General features: G+C 36.2%; 1 protein-coding gene across 1 annotated transcript; it reads left to right on the forward strand.

Annotated features, from left to right (window-relative positions):
• The first annotated feature begins 19 nt into the window (after positions 1 to 19).
• Positions 20 to 23,760, forward strand: LOC134540989 (tRNA-specific adenosine deaminase 1). The gene is made up of 2 exons (XM_063384099.1): positions 20 to 1,017; positions 12,226 to 23,760. The coding sequence occupies exons 1-2, from the start codon at positions 20 to 22 to the stop codon at positions 12,554 to 12,556; spliced, it is 1,329 nt and encodes a 442-aa protein (XP_063240169.1). The 3' UTR covers positions 12,557 to 23,760.
• Positions 23,761 to 25,072: the final 1,312 nt, after the last annotated feature.

Consider the following 25,072-nt stretch of genomic DNA (forward strand, 5'->3'; position numbering starts at 1 on the left):
GTGGTGCCGTGCGCGGACGATGGATTGCGGAACTGAAAAGGCGACAGAGTGCGGCGGGTTCGCGGACAGGGTTGCCGAGCTGTGCTGCGCGCGGTACAGGCAGCTGCCCAGGGCGGGCAAGCCGACGGCGGGCGAGTGGACGGCGCTGGCGGGGGTCGTGAGGGTGACGGGCTGGGGCGGGCCGGAGCTACCCGACCGGGGACACGCGGAGGTGGTGGCGCTGGGCACCGGCTCCAAGTGCGTCGGGCGGTCCGGGCTGAGCCCCCGGGGCGACGTGGTGAGCGACGGCCACGCAGAGGTGATGGCTCGCAGGGGGCTGGTGCGGTACCTGTACCACCAGGTGCAGCTGGCGCTCGAGACGGGCTCCTCGGATGTGTTCTTCGGCGTGGAGCAAGGCCGGTGCGTGCTGCGCGGAGACGTCTCGTTCCACTTCTTCGTCAGCCACACCCCGTGCGGGGACGCCTCCATCTTCCCCAAGCCGGGCGGGCGCGGCGACGTCGCGCGGAGAGAGCCTCCCGCCAAGAGGCAGCGCGCAGTGGGAGAGGAGCAGCTCAGCACGGACGGGGCTTGTTGGTGCAACAAGTGCGGGAACCTGGTGGAGCGGCGCGGCCGGGACGTGTACCGCACGGGGGCCAAGTGCGTGCCCGGGAGCGCGCTGCAGGACGCGCGGCGGGCGGGAGAGGGCTACCACGCGGTGGGGGCCGTGCGCACCAAGCCGGGGCGCGGGGACCCCTCGCTGTCCGTGTCGTGCAGCGACAAGCTGGCGCGCTGGCTGGCGCTGGGCGTGCAGGGGGCGCTGCTGTCGCTGCTGCTGGCGGCCCCCGTGCCGCTGAGCTCCGTGGTGGTGGCCGGGGGCTGCCCCTACTCGCGCGGCGCCCTGCGCCGGGCCCTGGTGGAGCGTGTGCCGTGCCGGGCGCCTCCGCTGCTGCTGCGGGCGTCCGTGCCCTTCGAGGACGCGCGGAGCTGCGGTCGCCGGCCGTGCCCTGCCAGCGTGGCCTGGTGCGCCGTGCCACTCAGGTATTTATTTATTTATTTATTTACCAATTCGTTGCATGCCTACAGACGGCATAAGGCCATGGGTGGTAGGCACAATAAACATAAAAAATTACATAGACAAAACAACCATGTGAAACAAAATGAATAACATTGAGGACAATACTATAATAACACATACACAAGACAACACAGCAGGCAACTAACAGATGAACAAAAATAAGTTTCATAATTATATAACTTAAATTCTTAATGATTCTCATAAAATAATAATGAAAAATGGTTTGGTTCAGTGTGTAAAAAGGGCGTGCAATGAAAGGTTTACAGTGTGATGGTAGAGTTGGTTATTGACGGCAAGTGTGAGGCATGTGGGCTGGCTCGAGGACCCTCAGGTAACTGCTCCGATACACGTGTCTGCAGCGCCGTAGCTCTTGGACGGTGCTTTTTTACCAGTCTTGTTCCTCCAATGGGTGACATCAGTACCGTGTAACTAGAGTCTCCGTCGGGTCTGTATGTCCTTGATTATATGGTGATGCTCATATTAAGCATCACCTCGTGGTTTATAAGCGTGTGCAGGCCCCAATTATCAGAGTCTAAAAGAGTTAAGATCTATAATGAAAAATTCATATCTCAATCTACCTGAACAAGAGGTGAGGAACTGAACACGAAAAACATGGATACAAAGGTACATACTTTTTTTCCCCCGTTCTATTATTGCTCTTTTGACAATAGTGGGATTAAATGGGTAAGTTTAGCTTTTTATCAGAGAAAGAGAGAGACAGACAGATACACACACACGCATGCGCGCGCTAGCTGAGATGTCAGGGTTAAAATTGTTAAGGGGCTCCGTGGCATGATGAAGAACTGAGCTAGCCTTGAATGGACGCCTGACGTTAAAGGGTTTCCTTAATACAAAAACGTGCAGTGAACCGCAGATTAGTCCAGGCCATCACACCGGATCAAGTTTGCTTATTAATTCAATTATTAATGTTGGTGACATTGTATTTATAATATTTGTCACAAGAAGTTTTTCATAATTTATAACAGAAAAGCCCTAATCGGTTGTCGCTTGGGCAACAAGTGCTAGTGTGTGCTTGGTGGAACCACGTTGCAGTGCGTGTGTGCCTGTCACCTGCACTAGTCGCACACTTCCTAGTGACGTGCAGATGAGGCATAACGACTTGTGCCAGCCGAGGGAGCACTGACGGGTGTCATCAAGGCTGAATCGTAGAATGCTTAGGAGAAATTACGCACACCATGTCAGCCATCAAGGATGATGCTTTGAACTAAACCATGTAATGTTTGTTTGGCAGCTTTATTATCGTATATTTATTATTTACTCTATTAGTATACCTTGTAAAAAAAACCTTATCTCTCGTCCTTTCAGGGTTAGGGATTTGTCTTTTTCACTCCATGCGTAATTTTTCTGGTGGCAATGTTTGAGATTTTTTAATATCCTCATGGTCATCAGGGAATAACATATTAAACAACTAAAATAAGAGTAAGAGAGATTTATTTGCCTGACAGGTGACCATGATTCAAAGGAAATGATTTTGTAACCTTGATGGCCACCATACAAAATTTTGTATGTGATGTAACCTGTGCATTTCCAAAGTAGGCTATTTGAGCAGAGGTAAGGTTTCGATTGAGGACAATACCATACTTGCCAACTTTTAACATTTCTAAATAGTAAAAAATGGAAAAAAAAAAAATTTGTTGCGTAAACAGCACACTGCAATTTTAAATATTACTTTATGTAGTAGGTACACGTATTTGGTTGTAAAAATAGGCCAAAGTAATTGGTAGGCTACCTCAAAATCACAATAAATTAACAAGTTAAGCATTTAGAAAAATACTTTTTAAGTCTTTCAATAGGTGAAATCTCTGGCAGTGTATTTCAGAAACTGTGATTAAAAAATGCCTACCATACAATGTAATGGCCATGGTTCAAACAGTAAATATGTTTTTCTTAAAAATTAAAATAATTTGAAAGTAGTGCACTTTTACAGAGACAAAGGTACAACACACACATCTACAAAAAAAAACTCATTATTAAAACTAATTACTTACATGTCGTGTATTAGTTCAAAAACTTGTAGCACTGTACTCAACCACGAAAAAGCATATTAAAAAAAAACTCTTGCAGTTTATTATGATGCCAAAAATATTTTTTATAACTGTTGAAAATTAAGTTCACAATAGAAAAAAGTCTACTGCCTACTACTAATAAATTACTCTTTGCAGCTAATTTTTTAAGTATGCAACTGTGGCTTTCTTTGCCTTTTTTAGAAATTGTTCACTGAAGGTGTGTTCAAAACACTTGCCTAATTGTTTACTTTTTATAACGGAAATGTTCTCCAGTACTCTGTTTGACAACAAAGACCTAAACTGGGATCTGTTCTTTTTTACTACACTAAACATACGCTCGCACTCTGCATTGCTGTGGGGTATAGTTAAAATAGCAAACATAACAGAGCTGAGCCTGTCGAACTTCCACTGTCCACAAACATTTTTTATGTGTGATATTTTAACCCATTTCTGTACTATGGTGTCTTCTTTGTTGACTAGTGAGTCTATTGTTTCAAGCTGAAGATTGGTAAACTGGTTGTGAAGTACATCCATTGCTTGTTCTCTGGTTTCATTTTCATGAACAGGTAGCAAGAAGGGAAATAAGTCAATGAAGAATTTCACATCAGAAAAGATGGCATTTTCTATGTTCTCTACATTTGCAACTCGTGCTTTGCTAACAAGTTCATTTTTGATGGGAAATTTGTTCACAATATAATCACACGAGGCTACAAAATAACTTCTGACAGACGAGAAAAACAGTTTCTTATCTTTATCACTTAAGGCTAAGATCCTTAGTTTTGCAGCCTCCAAGAAAATTATTTCTCCCATGAATATCGTAGTAGATAAAAAATACATAATAGACAGAATTGTAAATAAAACTTTGAATTTTGTAAATATGGCAATAAAATTTTTTTAAAAAAATGCTTTCTTATTTAATTTTAATTTTGAAATTTTCAAAACTAAATATTAGGTATATATTTTAACGGTACACGGCTGTTACTTTGCACACAACTTAAAGGAGGTACAATGAACAATTCTGTCTAGTAATTTTTTTAATACAACGTACAGAATTTAAATAATCTGAGTATTAAATACTGTGATTTAACTGTCACTTGCCGCTGATGAAAGGAACGAGTTCAACAGTTTGCCGCTAGAGCTCCGGTTAGTTCCGAGTTTACTCACTAGATGGCTCGAATATCGCAGGAGTTCAAGCGGGAATATTAGGCCTATCGCTTCGAAACGGTCAAAAAACAACACTAGTATCAGCAATAGTAATCAATGAATTGAAAACCGTCTCACGTTGTCGACAATTTCTATAGATATATTTGTCAGCTTTTCAGTGATGTAAATTATTATTAATATGCTTCACTTGTCGTGACAAATTTATTCATAGAATATTTTTTATTTAAAATCATTTAACTACAATTACTGAATTGTTTTAGTAGATAGAAATTTCTTATAATAGTTGGGCGTCTTAAAAAAAACTTATTTTGTAAATACTAAAGTGCTAAATATGATTATAATATCTAACCTGTTTCGTTTACGGGCATCTACGTGAACGTCGCACATTACATTTTATTACAACATTATTTCACATATTATCTTAGTAACTTCATTGTGTATTTTGATATGACTCTTTACCTTAGCATTCACAGTGTATTACAATAATAGCAAAATGGTTTCATATAATAATATAACTTCCGAAATCAATTTAAATTATTAAATTATTATTTATACTTCTATTCAAGAATCGTACATTCAAGACAAATAAATAATGTTTAAGATTTTATTAGAATATTTCAATTATTGTAAAAAAAAATTATTTGCAAAATGACAATGATTTTCTATAAATTTATTTAATTATATTTCTTTAGTTATATTTATTTAATTGTGTTTCTTTAATTATATTTGTACCTCGACTTTAGCTCTGGTAGAATGGGCTATACCTCTGGGTGTAATGTTACATAAATGAGTTATGATCAAAATATTAATAGTTACTATTGCAACTCTATAGAGATGTTTAAAAAAAAAATAGTAACTGAAGGACCAGCCGCCTATGGCAACTTCCTCCCGTAATGATTTAGTTATGTATATAACGATACAAAAATAAGGGCCAATCTCTCGATGCTGTCGTTCAACAATGGTTAACTAAAAGTCGTTTAAAATTACCTTTGGTTTTTAACAATAGATTTTTCACTACCCAAGCATTTATTGTATCACTAACCTTGAGCAGTTAAACATTTTCGTTAGTTACACAAGTTCGTTAGAAACACAATTACAAAGCAGTGGCGATTCTTTTTTTTTTTCTTCTGGGGTCATGTAAAATTATGTTTGTAAACAAATTTTGGCCAGAAAGAATTATATATTTTTCAATTTAACTTCCGCTACATTATTTGCAACTATAAATGATCAAAGAAACAAAAGTTTCAAGTGCGCGCACACACGCACGCATATGTATACATGTAAATACTTTTGAACAAGTGAAATGAGGAGTTTTAGCAAATAAACATTCAGGTAATTTTCCAAAATACAATTTTAAAGACCTTTATATTGTGTTCTTACATTTTCAGTTAGATTTATTTAAATTATTTGGCAAATATTACAATCTAAAAACTTTTGTATGTCCAGTAATTTTTTTAGGTAATTTTATTTGTGTTACAAGAAACCGAAGACCTTGCTGAAGTAAAATTATTATGTATATAAAATGTGTTTAAATGGGTGTGTTATACTTAGATGAAATTGATCTAGAATTATATGAAATAAAATTCTATTGTTTTACCAGCCTTTGAGCTTTCTAGCTTACGTGAAATTGTTATAATTAAACTTTATTGCCTAAGTTTTGAATTGCTCGAATATGCTCACACACTGGCCTATAAAAATTCCAACCCACTACCAAAAGGGCTGGAAACTTGAAATTTGGGTCGCAGCCTCAATGAGTAAATTCGGAAAAGTACCGATTTTTATTTTCTAATTACTAAAAAAATAAAATTAAGAAATAGGGACGCACCTTTAAAATCGGTTTATACCTTCTTTCGGAAGAACGTTGTTGCAGAAATTATTGTTTACTTCTCATGCTTGTACAAATTGAACAGTACTGTAAATGTATTTGATGACATAAGCAATAGTAAGTTATTAGCTGATATTGAATACAAAAAAATTTTTTCGTGACTACAAAAAATAAGGTTCTCTGCTTGGCGAGTGATTAAATTATACTAATGTCAAAAAGATGTTATCGGGAAAAAATAAATGAAGTTATTTTATACCATTGATTCACTACCCATAAAATCAAACTGCAAAGTCTTTGCAACTGGTATCTCACACAAGAAATATAAAACATATTCGTGCTTCATCTTGTATAAAAATAAAACACATTTCATATAATATCGGGAGACTGCCTTGAAAATCGTGCATATCACCAACATGGCCAATCAGACTCATAGTCATGTTTACGATGGCAAGACAGCTAGCAAACCAGTTCAGTTTATATGCAGCTTAACTGAAAAATTTATTCAATATTTTCGGGGTAGTTTTACGCTCAAAATTAATACAAAACCAAATCAGCAATCCTTGTATGATCATTTATAATTCTACAAAAAATCTTCCATTTCCTTCAAATTGTATTGAGCACTAAAATATTGATTTACTTTTGGCCCAGATTTTATTTGACGATAGCTACTCTGTAGAGTTTCCCTTGTTTGCATTGTTTATTTATTAGGTTTAAATCATGGCCAAATGTATTGAAGTGTAACACAAATTATATATATATGTGTGTGTCTGGTTAGGAATCTGTATGATGTACTAGAAAAACTATGTCCTATCAGTGTAATCGTTGTACCCTTACAAGCGTTGAATATTTATGAAACATTTTATTTCTTTGGTTTTTAAAGCCGCAGACTTGTATTTTATTTATTTCATTTAGACAACATGCATCCGTGTTTTCTACATGGCACGCTCTGTAATATTTTGAATGTTATAGTAAATTTGGTTTTTTAAAATCTGTGATTTATGTGCAATAGACTAATTTGTAATTTTTTATAATTTCTTTTCACATTTTTAATGATCCATTTGCTATTAGTATATACACTTCTCCATTAATTATAATAAACACATATTCCATTATTGGAATTCTTTCAGAATGGATATCACAAGACTACAAAAACTATTCTCCTGCCAAATACCAGTAAAGAAAATTATCGTCAGAGAGCAATTACGTCTTATATCTAGGGAAACCTGTATTTTGCGAATACATTTCGTGTCAAGGTATTTTACAAAACACTGTAGATTTTTCTTGTAATTATTGGCTGTGGTCGGTGAAGGCTGTTTTCCCGCACTTGACGGGGCCAATGAGGACGTAGTTACCATACTGCTGCACGCCAGCAATTCGCCAAACCTCTAAGAAAAAAGCTACAGTTATGTGTGAAATAGCCTGACACGACATGTATTCGCTTAATACATGTGTCCTTACTTATATCGAAAAATATTTGAACATTGCATGATAATTTTAAGTATGAAAAGTACAAAATACTTTCAAATTTTATACATGGTTTTATATCAGCTCTAAGCAGTAAAACATATACTGCTTATTTTCTACAAATTATATCTATACACGGCAACTGATTATGAATCACTTGTTTTTTTATAAAGCATCTAAGCCCTTGACTGTATAAATATATTGTTGGATAAATTAACTAAACTAGGAATACTATACAATGCACAAACACAGAAGAGTTTGATCTTAATGACATAAAGCATAAGCTATCTATTTAGCACAGCCTGAATAATTCATTCCCTATTGTCAAGACTAAAATTAAAAAAAAACTGCGAAAGAATCAGTATAAAATAACTATCTCATTATCTTTGCGGGTAACTCAAACATCATACAAACAATACAAAATATTCTTAAACGCAAGAAAGCATATTTTAAACACTGTAAATAACTTAGATTTTAAATCAAAGGATAATAATCAGTCTGTAAAATTTAGTTTTAACGATGAGTTGGAAACAGAACATCAAACATATATCATAGGTGTTACTGCCAACAGATAACTCTCGCAAACAATCCGAAAATGAATTGAAGTTATACTTGTATATCTAAGAAAAATATTTGTATTTTGTATGAATGTAAGTATTTTATTATGTAAATTTTTATTACTTACAAATATTTTGTACTCATAATATCTAGTTTCTATTTGTCTTAAGACATAATCAAATTATACACTCAGCAAAAAAATATTTATTGGTTCACAATTTTTCATTGTTACAATATTTTAAAATGTAAATTTGCTATTCAGCAATATCAAATTCTAAAACGTGAGTAAAAATTATCATTAAATTATATCAATGGCATATTTATTGGATTAGTATTCCTTGCTCCTAATCACTTACTCTGGTTGATTACCTTCTGTATAACCTCAGTCAGTGATCGTAATTAATGTACACCTTTTCCCCACTAAGACGATTCAGGTGCAGATTCTGGAGCAGTGTTTTTTATGTACGGATGTGTCAATAAATCCGTCAGTTTGTGGGTGGTGTTGGGGGGGGGGGAAATACTACTCTTAAAATATCAGTTTATCTGTATGCTTGATAAAATATCCTTTGGTTAGCTCCCTCCGAAATATTCTTATACAACCTATGACGTGTAGCCTACTCCTTAGATATTTTACTTCCAACACGTTTGATTGCGTAGAGAAGGCGATTCTTCGAGTATGTGGCCCTTTCAGAATTAAATTATTATTATTAGTTACAACTGATGTTTATTTCGAGCCTCTTTGACTTCCAGTTCATACATAAAAGACGAACTACCAGTGATGCTTGACGTCACCAGTAGGGATAGCGTGAAGGAGCTCCTCATTTCGCCAGACGCGACTGGCATACACACGTATTTATACTGCAATAATAAATCACTAAATGATAGCTTATTTTTCGAAAATATGATTATGTTTTTTTACAAGAAGTACGAATGCCAGGACATTTACAAATAACATCGTTTTTAAACATCACATATAAAAAAAGGAAGTCTAATCAAAAGCCATAAGCTGCAGGTCAGCTAAAAACGGAAACCAAACATTTTTCTAGCTCTAGCCTCATGTAAAACATGCTTAAAAACATAATACATTTAAAACACTAAAATTAATGCAATAACCTGCAATATTTTGAAGACAGATATTCAGCTACAAAATATTCTCCGATAGTATAAAAAGTTCACCTGTATATATAGTTGCAAAGAAAAATACAGTCCTAATGAGATATCAAATATAGCAAATAATACCGCTTTGCAACATAACGTCATGCTATTAGATGGTCAACGTTCAACTGTTTGTGTAATACACATACGCACACACCTGTGACAAAATGTGTAAAGAAATAAAATTTGTAGGAGCGCAAAACCTTTGTAGTACACAGTTAAAAATTATTATTATTTTTTTTACGGGGCAGGAAAACTACATTACTGGCCAACTTATTTGAATGTAGCGGTTAGCTGTGAACGAGCGTTCTTGGAAAAGAGACCAAATCTTGATAGTTTTGGCCACATAATCACCGCAGTAAAACATACAATTTGTATATCGTATATGTGTAGTGCACCAAATTAATATTTATTATAATTACCTTGGGTTGCACTCGGTTACGTACGGGTTTCTAACTGAAATGTACCAAAAATAGTAATATTTATTCTCTTGCGCTTTGTTGAGGATCGAGTAGTCTTGGATGGGTGTATGGGAAAGGGACAGATAGGCAAAGGGATTGGAAATCTAATGCTAGCCGAGGAAGAGTACACCCTTCCCCACCCCCCTCTCCCATACCGGTCGTAAACATGACACCCCGCTGGGCGATAAGAATTCTGAGAACAGCGTCCTCTTGCCCACCCCCCTCCTTTTTCCGCGCGTCGCTACATCGTTCAACAGTACTGCTAGTGCGCTCTGTTGAGGACAAAGATAACTACGCGTGTCTTTGCCCGCTCGTGAGAAACTCAGGATCTTAGCCTTAATGTGCTGACAAATTCTGATGTTGCAGTACCAACTATCAAATCACTATCTTGCCTTTGATTATCAGCAAGATGATACTTTAAGTCAAATAATGCTGAACTTTTGAAAGCACCTGGCTTGACAAATCTGAGCAACAAGTCTTTAAACAAATCACAAAGCAACTCCCCCAAAACATGAATATGTGGATGCGATGACTGCAAAATAGTGTTGAACTTATCAAATGTAGGAATTACATTAAGTAAAAACAAGCAAAAGGCTTTGTTCACAGATGATGATAAAAACATAAACAACTTTTCTTCACGACTTACATTTACCACAGACTTTTGTTTCTCAGAACTAACTGAAGGCAACATAACCTTATTTACCTTATGTGGAATAACTTTCTTCTTTGTAACAATTTTGTCATCACTTTTTGTCAATTTCCTTTTCAGAGGAAAAACAGGCTCTGTGGATACAGGTGATTTTGATGTTAGTGAAGTCTGAGCTATCTGATCTGAAACTTTCGGTATTTTGAATGAATTTAAACCCACTGAACATGCTGGTTTCTGATGATTGACCTGATCTTTGAAAAAGCTTAACAATGGATACCATTGCTCAACTAACCGGGATAAACTTTTTCCTAGGGACAGCCATCTAGTACAGACATGCTTCAGAATTTTTCTAGTTTCACATCCATGCAAGTCTTGGAATTTTTTAAGATTATCTTTACGTTTACTACTTTTTTCAAGATAGTAAAATATGTCTGTCAAAGCATCTTCAAGTTTCATTGGCAGACAGGCACTCCCCTTCTCGGCAGCTAAATTAATGAGATGGCAAAGACAACCCATTACAAAAATATTTTCTTGTTTGTTTTTTAAGACCGCAACAACACCATTTTTGTGACCCATCATTACTGCTGCATTATCAGCTGAAAACGCAATCATATTTTTCACAGGAATGTTGAATCTTTCCAGTTCATTTAATATTAGATTTCCAATGTTTTGGCCAGTAGATTCTTCCTGCAAGTCTGGTAGAGACAGAACACAAGACACTATATTTTCCACATCCCTATCAAAATACGTCACGACCATCGGGTACAACTTTGAGTCAGTATCGTTTGTACCATCAGTTGCGAGAGAGAATGGACCCGCTTGCAAATGCTTAACAAGTACATCCCTAGTATCTGTAGCAATTTCTTCGACGATTGCCGTTGTTTTTGTCCGGCCACATGCATATTTTTGTGCCTCTTCTGACTTAAGGAACATCTTCCGAAATAAAGGGCCCGCGTGGTCAGCTGCACTTAACGGAATATTGTGTTCAATTAAAAAAAAAGTGAACAGACATTCGGCTCGTGTGACGCTATCTTCACTTGCACTGCTCGTGAAAAACGTATTGATTTTCTTGCTATCCTCTTTGATTTGAATATTGCTCGCATGTTTATTCGATTTCATATGAACTAATATGTCACTTCTACCGCCATGAGAAATATTTAGATCACATCTGCAAACAGTGCAGAAAGCATATTTCAGTCCTTTGTCCGACTTTAAAATAAACGGAAATTCTTTAGAGTACTCTTTACGGAAACACTGCCAATAACAGTGTTTTTTAACGCCACTCATTCCGTAAGTTAGCTAAATACGCATTTCACAAAGAAAGAAAAACTCGTAACTAAAAACCACCACGAAGCACAAAGGTTTACTAACAAACAATATGGCGGTAAAACTGGCAAGGATAACGATAGTGTAGCCAAAGCCATACGCTCGATTAATCGATAGTTGTAAAATGCAATACCTAATCGATACTATGATGTATATCGATATTTTAATACCCATTCTGCGAGTTTCGGGAATAAATCCGTAAAATATTTATTAAAATCGTAAAATCGTAAAATTGTTTGTTTTTCGTACATTTTACAAAAAATTCGTAAAAGTTGGCAAGTATGCAATACGGTAAACATGTGACGGTGTTGTGACGTGCAACATGCTGTGAGAAAACCAAATTTATTTTTAATTATTATAATATGTATTCAAAAATTTTATCTGATAGCACTGATACTTAGTCAAGAGTAGTACTGATAATTTAAAACTATAATTTTGTAAAGCAGAGAGAATAGTCACAGCAGTGGCCTTCTTCAAGGGGATGAACACACAAGCATGGAACGGTGCGTGTCCGAGCTACTGCGTCACTGTCATGTTGGCAGGCCTCACGAGGTGTGCGTGGACGGCAGGCGGCAGGGAGTCACCAAGCGTGCGTGTTCCCCGGCCAGCCGGCTGCTCATCAGCAAGAGAGCGTTCCTGGAGCAGTGCGTGTCTGCGCTGTGTGCCGCGCCGGACCCCGCGCTGCTCGTGCCCGAGCTGCTCCGGAGCGTGGACCCCACGCGCATCAGAGAGACGCTCGACAACTGCCCCTACAGACGTCTCAAGGACGCAGCGTGTGCGTACCAGCAGGCGTGGGCGAGCGTCAAGAGCAACTTCTTCTCCTGCTGGGTCGACAAGCCTGACTCCCTGTCGCAGTTCACTCTCCGATCCTAGCGGTGCACACCGACCGCTTCTCCAATACCGCGCCTCTTAGAACTATTGTCACTATGGTGGGGGAACTAGTATACTGCCTGGATATGAAGCTGCTTAGTTTTGAAAATACTTACTTATGTTACTATGTCACAGTAAATTAAATAAAGGGATGACGGCTCTTATTTAGCACTAATGTGGCAAAACTAATTTTTTAAACCTCAATCATTTGTGTTTGATTAGCTGACTCTTGCGTACTGAAGGTATGGTTATAGCAGGTCTAGCATGGTTCTCTCATGGGCCATGGTCATAGTGACGATGCAGAGTTATGATGACTGTGTGAAAATTAGAAGACTGATTCCATCGACATAGCTCTCCTATGACAGCTTGGCTTTGAAAATGATGGCGAGGTTGGTAGTGAATTTGCAGGAATGATTTTTTTTTTTGGCAGTTGCTGTAACTGCTAGCAGTTTCGAGCTAATAGTAAACTACGGAATCTAAAACAAACCATGGACATCCGTAAACTTAAGCATCAAGGTTTCTATTCTATTGTACATTTTCCACAATTGTTATATTCAATATCTATATCATCAAGCATCGTAAACATCCTGGTTTTCTATTCAGTGTAAGTTCTATACACCATTATTAGAACTGCAACGCAGCTGATGTGATAAGTATCGGCCTCAGAAATAATGAAATAAATTCGGACACGAAGGTTGGTTATAATATAATTAATAAATATTATTCAATAGGATTAATAAATGCTGTTAAAAACTGTGAAAGTTGTAGTTTGTAATGTGATGGTATTATTTCATTTGGCTATCTTGACAGTCAAGGACTTTTTCAGTTGGAACTACACGTACATACGAAGACACATGTATCTCGCAAGAAAAGCATCAGGAACAAAAATTAGCTGTTTTAAAAAAGTGACACCCTTACATGTGTTTTAAACTTGAATTGTATCAAGAATATCTAATGTGATGTTACAGTGAAACCTTGTTAATAAAATACCGGTTATTTCAAAGTTCGCGTTTATTCGAACACTTTTAATTCCCCTTCAGACTGGGATAGCATATTTAATGTCAATCAATACGGTTAATATGAAATATTCGTTATTATGTATTACGAAGTAACCTCACGTCTGCTCACGTAGTGTACTATTGTTTTATTATCGGATAAACCGAATGAAATTTTAGAACAAGAATCGCACACTTTAATCACGTGCACGCAGCTTCACTATAATTCTGTTAACGGGATACAAGAGCCAGTCCTGTCAGTCGTTATCCGATAGAGCGCGCGGGGATGCCAAGTCGTCAGTCGCGCGCTGGCTGCTGTCTCAGTGCCTTGGTTATCTGCCTCCCTGCCACCCGATATGTTTCCTCGCGGCCAGACACCAGCTCCGCCGGGATCCACGGCCTTCACATGCTGTGTGCGTGCTATTTTACATACCTTTTCAATTAAACAGTTGTCAACTACAATTTCTTCGCTGAAACAATTTATTTATTTGGGATTTAGTTACTATTTGAAGAGTGGCTTATAGCGAAAGATTATGATGTATGTATAATCTCGGCCCGGGTATGATTTTGTGGTCTAATTTCGAGCATAAACCGAAAACAATAAAAAAATAATTCCCAGTCTTATAACTCTAATCGATTAAAAAACCTTTCACTCGATAAGAAATAACTTCTTTTAATTGTACTAAATACTTTAATAAAGTGATGTCTTAAATACTTCCTGAAATGTACAGGAACAAACACTATACAAAATTAAATGCTGTATTAAACAATGATACTCTGTCCAGAGTTTTTTTTGTGTAATTTTACAGAGAGTTCACAAAGATAGTTTTTATGTATGTACATTAATGATACCGTTGAAAGACACCATTAAAAAATTTATACAATATGTGTACTATTTAAATAAATATATCAAATACATATAATTTAGCATAACATTAAAGATTGAAATGAACATGTTGACATACGTTTTTAAACAGAGAAATTATAGTCTTTCAAGCTCATTCACTGCTACGATACACATAATATTACTTTAGTAAAAGAGGTGTCTATATAAATTTATAATAAGTTCGAATTTAATCTACAAATAAACATAAAATATGTGTTTGATAACCCAAATTCTAAAAAAAATTGTATTGGTTTTACAATCAAAATATGATCATAATATTATCTACACTGTTATATTAGGACTGTGTCAAAAACAAGAAAACATGCATAACATTTAGGAAACCAAAACTGAAGTAATCTGTTTTATGTTTTTCTTTAGTGATTTTTGAGCTTCTTTTACAAAGTCAGGCTCTCGCGCATTTAGTCTTCGGGTATTTAATGGATCTGCTATCTCTGGAAGTAAGCACTCCGCAAAAAACTGTTGTAGCTTTCACAGCATGAGTTTTTCCCAAATTTCTTTGTCGAACAAAATTCTTTCAACATGGAAATCATTTTTCGTATGAACTACAAAGTCGTAATAATTTCTACTGCAGACGCCAAGTTGACCTTGAATCTGGTAAAATGTGTGTGTGTGTGTGTGTGTGTCTGTGTGTGTGTGTGTGTGTGTGTGTGTTTTTTTTTTTTCTTTAGATGCAAATCTCCAAGTTTTTCTTCGATACACTTTTTTTTTTCTTTTTTGAAATATAGTCCTTTAATTTATCGTCACCAGCTGAAAATAAGCATTTAACTTCCAGCAAATCATCGTCTGCCACTAGTACATCTGGAGATATTCCGAGAAATAAAAAGCTTGGGTGCACAAAAAAAGCCACAATCTTCGACTTCGACATTTTTTAGTTTGGAATACATATTCTTAGCCACATTTTCGTTAACTCGTCCAAACTGAACGGCTTTGGAATTTATTTCCCTGTGATACAAAATTTATTTTACTAGACAGTGACAGGATGTATGTGTTCTTTTTACCACAAAACCGAAACTATATGCTGTAAGTCTGTTCATAGAAGCATCCCTCCATTAAGTGTTCTCGTGTTGACCAATAGTACTTCCTTCTTTCCAACTCATGAATATTTTTTTAAGTTGTTGCATCCCGAGTCAGGTTTTCGAGGATAAACTTCATCTTTGTATCAAGTTCTTCAGGACTCAACACGTCTTCAGGACACAAAATGTCTTCAGCACTTGGACCATACTCCAAATCAGGACCAGGAGTGTTGTTTAGTCGTCTCTTTTTTATTTGGAGGGCCATCTTCATACTGGAGACAGCTAATTTTTAAAACTGTTTGGAAGTATTTTCCTGGGCTTCGACCAAATTTGTTTTTCCATGGGATGAAGTGCCACCTAGGACCTCTGACATGGGCCAGTCCAGCTCCCATACAACGAGCGTGATAAGAGCCTCTTTTAGCAAATTTTACCCGTTTTCCACCTGAAAACTAAGCTAACATACTTATATATCGCTCAACCTGATTTTTAGTTTTGTTAAGTACGAGTCTATCAGACTTAATTACCATAGGATCAAGAGCCTTTTCAATAGCTTCTATAATCCCCGAATCTTTCACAAATGTCACAAAATTTTCATTGGTATTTTTTTCTTTTTCAGTATTCTGCACGGCAGTTTTCATGACAACCGAATACATGATGAGGACCATTTTTTATGTCAAGTTTCAATCGAACGATAGATGTACCAACAAGCGATGTTCCAGCAATTTTGATTGCTTTTCTAGCGCCGGATTTTAATCTTACTATTGTTGATTCAAGCAAACGACGCGGAGATGGTGGAAATGACATATTTCTGGAAAATTTGCGAAAATGTTTTTTTTACAATGTGGTTTGCACACTCAATTTTTATGACTTCCCTTCCGTAAGGAACTCGCTGCTTTATTCTAGAGTAAACACTGAATCTCCGTCACCAAAGTAAGTATTTTAACAAGTGCTGCTCAACACTCCCGCAGAACCCTTCTACTATTATAGTTTGTTCCATTACAGTGCTTGGACCACTATAGTTTTTAAAGCAAAGATGTTCATTCACCTTTTTGTCTTTTGAGTCTTGCAAATTCGCATGCGAAGCAATACTTCCTTTTCACTCCCAGGTACAAGATTTGGTTTGTTTCGGCTCTGATAATGCAATTATTCAAAAGAAAGAAAAAAAGTTAACATGCACATTTTGACTGGATGTTGTAAGTACTGAAATATTTTATTTTATGAACAACAGACTATAGAGTAAGCATTGGTGTAAACAGGAAGATAACTCACCACTCCACTTAAATTGAAACGTCAGTCAGTCCTCTTATTCCAGCCGCCGTCCCCTACGACACTAATATGTGGTGTATTATTTTCTACGTTCCCTATGGCAATAGCTAGTTTTTTTTTCCATTCTCTATCATTTTCTTGGAAAGTTGTCCTTGCCGAAACTAAATTTAAAAAAAAAAAAAATCATCGTAGTAATAGCGTTAAGAAAACTTATGCAAATCACATGTACACATATTTCACCACACAAATCTATCACATTATAGGGTTGTGCGAATAGTGTATTTTGGTGGTCGAAAATTTTGAATCGAACAGGATTTTTTTTTAAATTTATTGCGAATAATTTCAAGGTCAAAAAATTATCTTACATTTTCACTTAGATAGATACATAACAATACAGAACACATGTAGTGAAAATAGTAATACTATATTAACTTTTGCAGACAAAGTGAACATTGTACCATGTTTATTAACTATTGAAGCAATGTAAACATCATTAATATGCACATTTCTCAGATATAAATATTAAAAAGTGCAGTGTTGTACTTTATAAATTAAAATCCAAATTTCATGACCGCAATAAATAACGGAGGGGTGGCGGGGAGTTGAGAATTTGTAAAATTTGAAGGAAGTAGGCTGGAAAATAACTTGTTGCACTCATGGGTGCCGCGTGTTGAGATCCTCTTCAAGAGAACTATACTACCAGCCAGCTTGTGTTAGCTACCCAAGGTCGACGGCCCACTGTTGAGATTCAGCGCTTCGTTTCGTGTTGTCACTGGGCGCCCTCACACGTACATACCCACACCACTTGGGGCAGACATTCTCAGCTGCCCGAAAGTAGCGGCAATCTCCTGATAGTTCTGTAGATCTCTTTCCAGGAGTGTCACGTGAAGGCTGACATTTCACGTATGTGGTAGCACGGTCGTGAGCGGCGAGTGCTAAGCGATGGTGTTATCATCTTGTAACGTGTATATTTATAAATGTGTTTGTATGTAAATCTGTTTAGTTTCGCTATTTAAAACGTGTTTATCTTAAAACGTTCATTGGTTACCAAAAAGTAATCAGTAGGTAGAAACCAGAGTCTATAACTGTAACTGCCATTTTTACTTCCACGTATTATTATCATAACGAAAATGGCAACCGTTTTTGCGGAGCGTCACAATACGACTGGGCACATAGCGGCGGTGAGGACTGCCATACACACAGTGTGTGAGGTAACATTGCGTGAAATATACCCTGCATTATTTGAATGCTGATATTGTTCCCGTAGATGCTAGCTGCCAGACGAACGGTCACGTGTCACGGCTTGTTTTGGTATCAATTCAGGTCCTACATGTACTTGTAGGTTATCAGTTTTTTTTTCTTCATAAAACAGCCATCTATTAAGGGAAATAAATAGTTAGATATAACAGTGTATTATTTTCGTGCTAGAGAAGGTTGAATACGGATTCAAGAGGAAAAAAAAATGTTTTTATTAGGTTAGATCGGGGATGGTCAAAACTAGTCCAAATGACAATAACGATGCTTTTACCTGGAATCGTGAAGTGTTGTATGATTAAGAGTCTACTGTATATCGGCAAATAAGCAATGACGACTATAATATCTTATGAAAAAAAGAGAAGTTTGGCTTCACCTGAGTAACAACCAGCAACTACAGATGTGCCTGTAAATATTAGCAATTTTAATCTTTGATATTCGACTTCCGAATGTGAATAGTTCATAAATAACTGCACAACTATTCGTGTTTACGAATATCCGCACACCCCAATACATTTTCCATTTTTTTGTGACTAATATTGGTATACTAAAATTAAAAAAAATACTCATTTTTAGGCAACTAATAAGATTTTCAAACTGTTGTCTCATTGCTATGTGGATTCATTCAATGTAGCTTCCTATGTAAAAACAAAATAATGCCTGATAAGTTACATTCAGAAAGTCGTCTAAAAATTTACAATTATTCTTTCTCCTCCGAAGAACAGAACAACTTAAAATGTTATGTAATAATACAATGGTATATGTACCTACCGGCTGCTTAATCTACTGAGCCTTTTATTTAATGTAAACCTTAGCATGCAAGTATGAAATCCATTATGAAACTTTTCGCACAGCGGATCTAAGCTGTTCCATAATATGTAAAATATATTCAACCTATCTAATTTACAACTTTCAAGTTTCCACTTTTGGTTCACATTGTCTTGAACTCCAACAAAAAAGGAGGGGGGGGGGAAGAGATCTCAGAGCTAGTGCACTGAGATTCTCAGGGTAGACGAATTAAGTAAAAATTATTGACGGAGTAACGAATGGTGCTAAGAAATTAAGTTTGCCGCTGAATATGGGTTGAATTCCCCAACGTAGCCATGTTAATTTTTTAAGTCTTACACATAGGAACTGAAATAATATATATTGAATTGTAAGACACAATATTTTTATAAGCAGCAATTAATTTAAAAGTTGGCTAATTGTAACTAACAATTTGGCTTGGACAGTATAATACTCACGTGAATGAAAACAATACAACCGAATTGAGAATCTCCTTTTTTTAAGTCGATTGAAAATAAACTTGTTTTCATGCTTACCAAATCTAATTTTCCACGTAGAACTATTTGTTACTCTTACTTTTAAGCTGATGATTTTTTGCCTAACATACTTGCATAAAAATAAACGCATTTCTTGAATCAGGATAGTTTAGTTTGCAAAGCGTCACTTGATCACATTTCAAATTGAAAAAATTGGAAGTTTTTGTAAAGCACATTATGGCACAAAATATTTTTTGCCCAAACACACTTTACAGTAAATGGAAGAAATAATTAAAACTATAAAAAATTTGGGTTCACCTTCTCTCCAAACCTTTCGCTCTTCGCAGCACATCAATGCATCTCTGAATTGATAGCACTGTTCTTAGCTTTCTTCTCGTTGTTGACACAGTACTCCGCACCATTCAGATTATTTACTGGCACGGAGGAGGTGGGGTCAGATTCCGTTAGCCGAGGATAGGTCCGAAGTAATGGCAACAGGGCAGCTGGCTGCACGCTCCCGCGCGCAAGACAGGCGCAAGTGAACCTACTCGCGGCCAGAAAAAATAGCTGAAAATGCAAAATATGAAATATTTCTTGTTCTAATAAATTTAGCAGTATGCCACCGCTTACTTTTTTTATCTTTACTTTAAAAGGAAAAATTTTGCAGACTCTAAATATTTGTATATCTTACAGCCTGTTTTTAGACCACTTTTTCGGTTTTCCTTAATTTTAAAAACGTAAAATAAAATACTTATCAATATTTTTTCTACAATATTAATCTGACAGATGATTTCTGTTGTAAAACTGCAGCAAACAAGCCAAGTACGAAACTTTTATCTGAAAAATTGTAGAAGATGTAGAAAACACTTTTTAACCTACAATTCCCTATCAAGTCGCTGGACCAGGGACGGCCTTCACGGCAAATAATTTGTACGGTAAATGGTCTACCTACTTCGAACAGCAAACATTTTACGACGTCTTGTTTTGTTAACAACCATATTTTTCATAGACAACGGAAAATAGTGCAGTGCTACAAACTGTAGAAAACGCACTAGAATGAACGCGGCTATTTAAAGGAAATTGCTTTTATTGAAATTAATACCTTGATTAGAAAAATATTTATTTGAAAGATAAATTTCCCATTTAAAGAATTTTACGCATTTTAAAAACAGAATACAAACAAGTAGAAGCCCACAATAACCTGAGAGTTACAATACAAAACTGTAACCACACGCCGCATGGGCTGTTCCAAGAACATGGCTCCCTTTACACCAATGAACTGCTCACGTTAGCTGCTGCTGTTCCAACTGAATACCGCGTCCCCCGAGGTGAACATGCTGTCATACGGGACTCATGGTGCATGATGTTGGGTTGGTCACTCTGACACTTTTTTTTATCTGTTTACTTTTGTTGAACTAACCAGCGTGCTGTAAAATGGCGAAGCGTAAACGGAACTAGTTATCTTTGTCAGCAAAAATGGAAATTTTAAGTAGCATCGACAATAGCGGTAAGTCTAACATGGAAATCGCGAAAGCCTTCAACATACCGTTGTCGACTCTCTCGACGATAGTGAGCAAGAGAGAAAAATTAGAAGCAGCGTGCGCGAGTGGTAGTTGTACAAAGGGAAAAAAACGTATGCGTGGTCCTCAACACAAGGAACTGGAAGATAAGCTACTGGAGTGGTTTCATCAGATGCGGGATGGTAACATACCCATGTCTGGGCCAATGATCCAACAAAAGGCAGATTATTTTGCACTGACACTGAAAATTGATGACTTTAAGTGCAGTAATGGATGGTTGCAGCGATTCAAGGAGCGAAATAATTTGGTTTATAAAGCTGTTTGTGGAGAGAGTGCAGCTGTGGACAAAGATGCTGCACTTGATTGGCTAGGTTCTGTGCAGCCAGTTTTGAATAAATATGCGCCACGCGACATATTTAACATGGACGAAACCGGAATTTTTTATAACTTGCTTCCAAACAAGACATGGGCCTTCAGAGGAGAATCTTGTCATGGTGGCAAACAGCAAGGCACGAATCACTGTTTTGTTGTGCTGCAACCAGGATGGTAGCACAAAGCTGAAACCTTTAGTAATTTCAAAGTCAATGAAACCTAGATGTTTCAAGGGTATTGATACTGCTCGACTGCCCTGTGATTATGAAGCAAATGAAAATGCATGGGTAACAAGTAAATTGTTCCAGTCGTGACTAATCCAGTTTGACAGGAAGATGGCAACTCTGAACAGAAATGTTCTTCTATTGTTAGATCGTTGTGCAGCACATACAGCTCATGGGCTACAGCTGAATAATGTCACACTGATGTTCCTGCCAGCAAATACAACCAGCTTCATGCAACCACTGGACCAGGGCATCATTGCCACAGTCAAGAGGTTCTACAGGACACGTCTAGTGAAGTACCTCATTAGGCAGCTTGAGCTACAGAAGTCTTCTCAGCCAAGGTGGAATGTGTTGGATGCAATGAGGAACATTTCAATGGCTTGGGACAGTGTATCAACAGCAACAATCCAAAACTGTTTTGCCAAAAGTGGGTTTGGCAAAACAGATGAAAGTTCAGACCATGGAGGTAAGAAGTTAGGGAGTGGTTGTTTGGCGTGGATGCTGAAGTCATTTTGCTTTTTGGGACACGCCCACTAATGCGACCAAAACAAACGGCGAATACAAGTTTGAAATGGTGTTTTTAATGAAATAAAACAATGTCGTGTTGTGCTTATGGTTGTACGAATAGGCTAGCGAAAAAGCAGACGGGAATTACATTTCACAAGTAAGTTTATATCAAACCAGGAGCTTCTATTATTGAAGTGGTGAGATGAATAAGAGAAGACAAGACATGTCTCAAGAAAGATGAAATAGTTATAGTAGCAGGTGGAAATTACGTGTTCAAGAAAGAATAAAAAAATTCGTGTTGTGCTTATGGTTGTACAAATAGGCTAGCGAAAAAGCAGACGGGAATTACATTTCACAAGTAAGTTTATATCAAACCAGGAGCTTCTATAATTGAAATGGTGAGAGGAATAAGAGAAGACAAGACATGTCTCAAGAAAGAAGATGAGATAGTTATAGTAGCAGGTGGAAATTACGTGTTAAAGAAACAATCAAAAACTGTGTATCTCAGTTTGGAATATGTATTACCTTCATTATGTAACACAAAAGTGGCGGTATGTACAATCCCACACAGATTTGACTTGATGGATAACTCATGTGTAAATATAGGGATAAGGAAAACTAATGAAAAAATTCTGACTCTGTAGTAAGTACAATTTTGTACGAGTAGGTATCTTTTGCTGATGAGACAAATCTTCTTATAACTCCAGAAAAATATTGGAATTAAAAAATAAAACTGAATTTGAAATAATTAACTTGAATAAGTGGTTTGATGCAAATAATTTAAAACTTAATATAAATAAAACAAAATTTATTAAATTTGGTAATAAAAGACTGCTCGATCAAGTATTATCTGAATTTCAGAATCAAGCGATAAGTCAAACTGAATCAACTAAATTCTTGGGCTTACATATTGATAATAAACTAAAATGGAATGAACATATCAATCAAACTATTCATAAATTAAGTAAAGCTTGCTACGCTCTCAGAATTCTTAGCCAAATTATAGACAAAAATTCTCTACGAACTGCATACATTGCACTTTTTCACACACACATGGTATATGTAATTGAAATATGGGGTAAGTGTAGTAATAGTATTAAAATTTTTAGATTGCAAAAAAAAGCCATATGTATTATATGTTTAGCTGATACAAGAGCCTCATGTAAACCTTTATTTACTGAGTTGAATATATTCCCTTTTTTTTTCGTAATATATTTATAGGTTGCTCTTATTTGTAAAATTGTAAATAATTTTGTAGAATCTGAACATACTGGACCATATATCACAAGATATAACTATAAACTGAAACCAAAATTCCACACTTAAGAGGTATAACACTATTTAATAAACTACCTAAAGAAATTATATTACTACAAAATTTTAATGAATTCAAAAAAGTTGTTAGAGAATACATCAAAGGAAAAAAATATTTATTTAGCTGGTGAAATAACACCTTGTAATGACAATATAAATAATATGTAATTTGCTGTATAATTATTAGGACACCCTACAAATGATTCAGAGTATATTAAATGAAAAATATGTACTGTTTGTTGTGTTGTGTAAATTGTGAAAATTATAAAATTTGTGATTATTTGTTGAAAGTGTAGATTAGCAAAATTCATTATAATTGTAAACTTAATTATTTTATTGCAATTTTAACTATGTTTAATTTTTGTTTATAATGTGACAAGGTCAATATCCCTTGAGCTGTTGGCTCATGTAGGGATCTGCAGGTGGATTGAAAAAAATAAAAAAAAATGAAATAAAATAGATTGTGTTATCTGCATGAAACCATAATATATTTTCCATTGATTTTTGTTGTCCAAATTATATACATTTATGTAATGTCTTGTTATTTGTTAATAAATTATAGTTTTTACTTCAGTACGTCTTGTTTTGTAGTTGATTTCGCATAATTTCACCCTATTTTAAATTTGCAACACTGTGCTACCAGCTTGCTTTTACCAAAGCCCAATAATGTACCAATTTTATCGTCGACGATTATAAGACTTAACTTAAAAAATATGGTGAGGAAATGGATGAGGAGAAGTGATTTAATCTGTAAAACATTTCACTTTTAGTTTTATGCAGTGTGGTTTAGTATCATTTTGTTCTAAAATTCCCTCGGCGTAACTTTTCCGTAATTAAAGTAATAAAAATCAATTTCGAAAATATTTCTTTCGAAGTAGTCAAATGTGGATAGTGTTTGATTAGGCTAGGTTAGTAACAACACTAGATTGTAGGTTAGGTTAGTATAGCTACATTAAAAATGCTGTAAAATATTTTTAGTGTTTTTCAGGAATTACCAATTTAAGATGTACCAGTTGCCAGAGGGAAATGCTGAAAATTCATTAATTGCACAGAAAGATAGAGGTGGAATAACATACCTGTCTAAGGACGTGCAAAGTATTTGTAAGACGAAAAGACATTTTTTTCCTCTTTGAATCAGCATATGCATGACATGTCCCCATTGAATAATCATATTGTTTATTTGACAAAAGCAGTTTCTGATAAGTATGTTTGTATAAGGTTCAATTATTTTGCTAAGAATATAATTTAAACTAGTGATTCTGTTCAAAAGATGTTTACGAAGACAATTTTGTTTAAGGGTCAATGAGAATTTTTGAGTCAAACTTCTAGTAGCTATGTATGCATTCTTCCTTTTGAGCTTCAAGTGATCTTGTTATTCCATTCAAGAATAACTGTTTTACCTATTACAAATCAGAAACATAAGTATTTTTTGTATTTATATGCAGTCTTAGTAAGTATTGATTGGTTATTGCTACATAGTATTTATGTGTGTCATCAAGTAAGGGAAACCAAGAAAAAATCTTGACAAAAATAATTAGGTTTCCTAGAAAAAATTTCTATGAACTAATTTTTGCAAATCTATAGTTGAATGGATATGAATATTAGGGAAATTGTGGGTAAATATTGCCCCCTATGAGAACAAAAAATACAAAAATATAATTTTCGATTTAAATATATCTTCACTAGCATTTTATAATCCTCACTGATCTCAAAGAAGCTTAAGGCACACATTCAAGGCTAAAATTGTGGGATGAAAAATAATTAAAACGTAGACAGTATAAATATATAACACTTGGAATCGCTATAGTAAAAAAAAAAAAGTTGCAAATGTAATCACTGCAACATTGCTGCAGGTAGGCATGTGTGCCCTCTGTTATTACTGTTA

Source organism: Bacillus rossius, chromosome 17, assembly GCF_032445375.1.
Source record: "Bacillus rossius redtenbacheri isolate Brsri chromosome 17, Brsri_v3, whole genome shotgun sequence".
Taxonomy (NCBI): Eukaryota; Metazoa; Arthropoda; class Insecta; order Phasmatodea; family Bacillidae; genus Bacillus; species Bacillus rossius.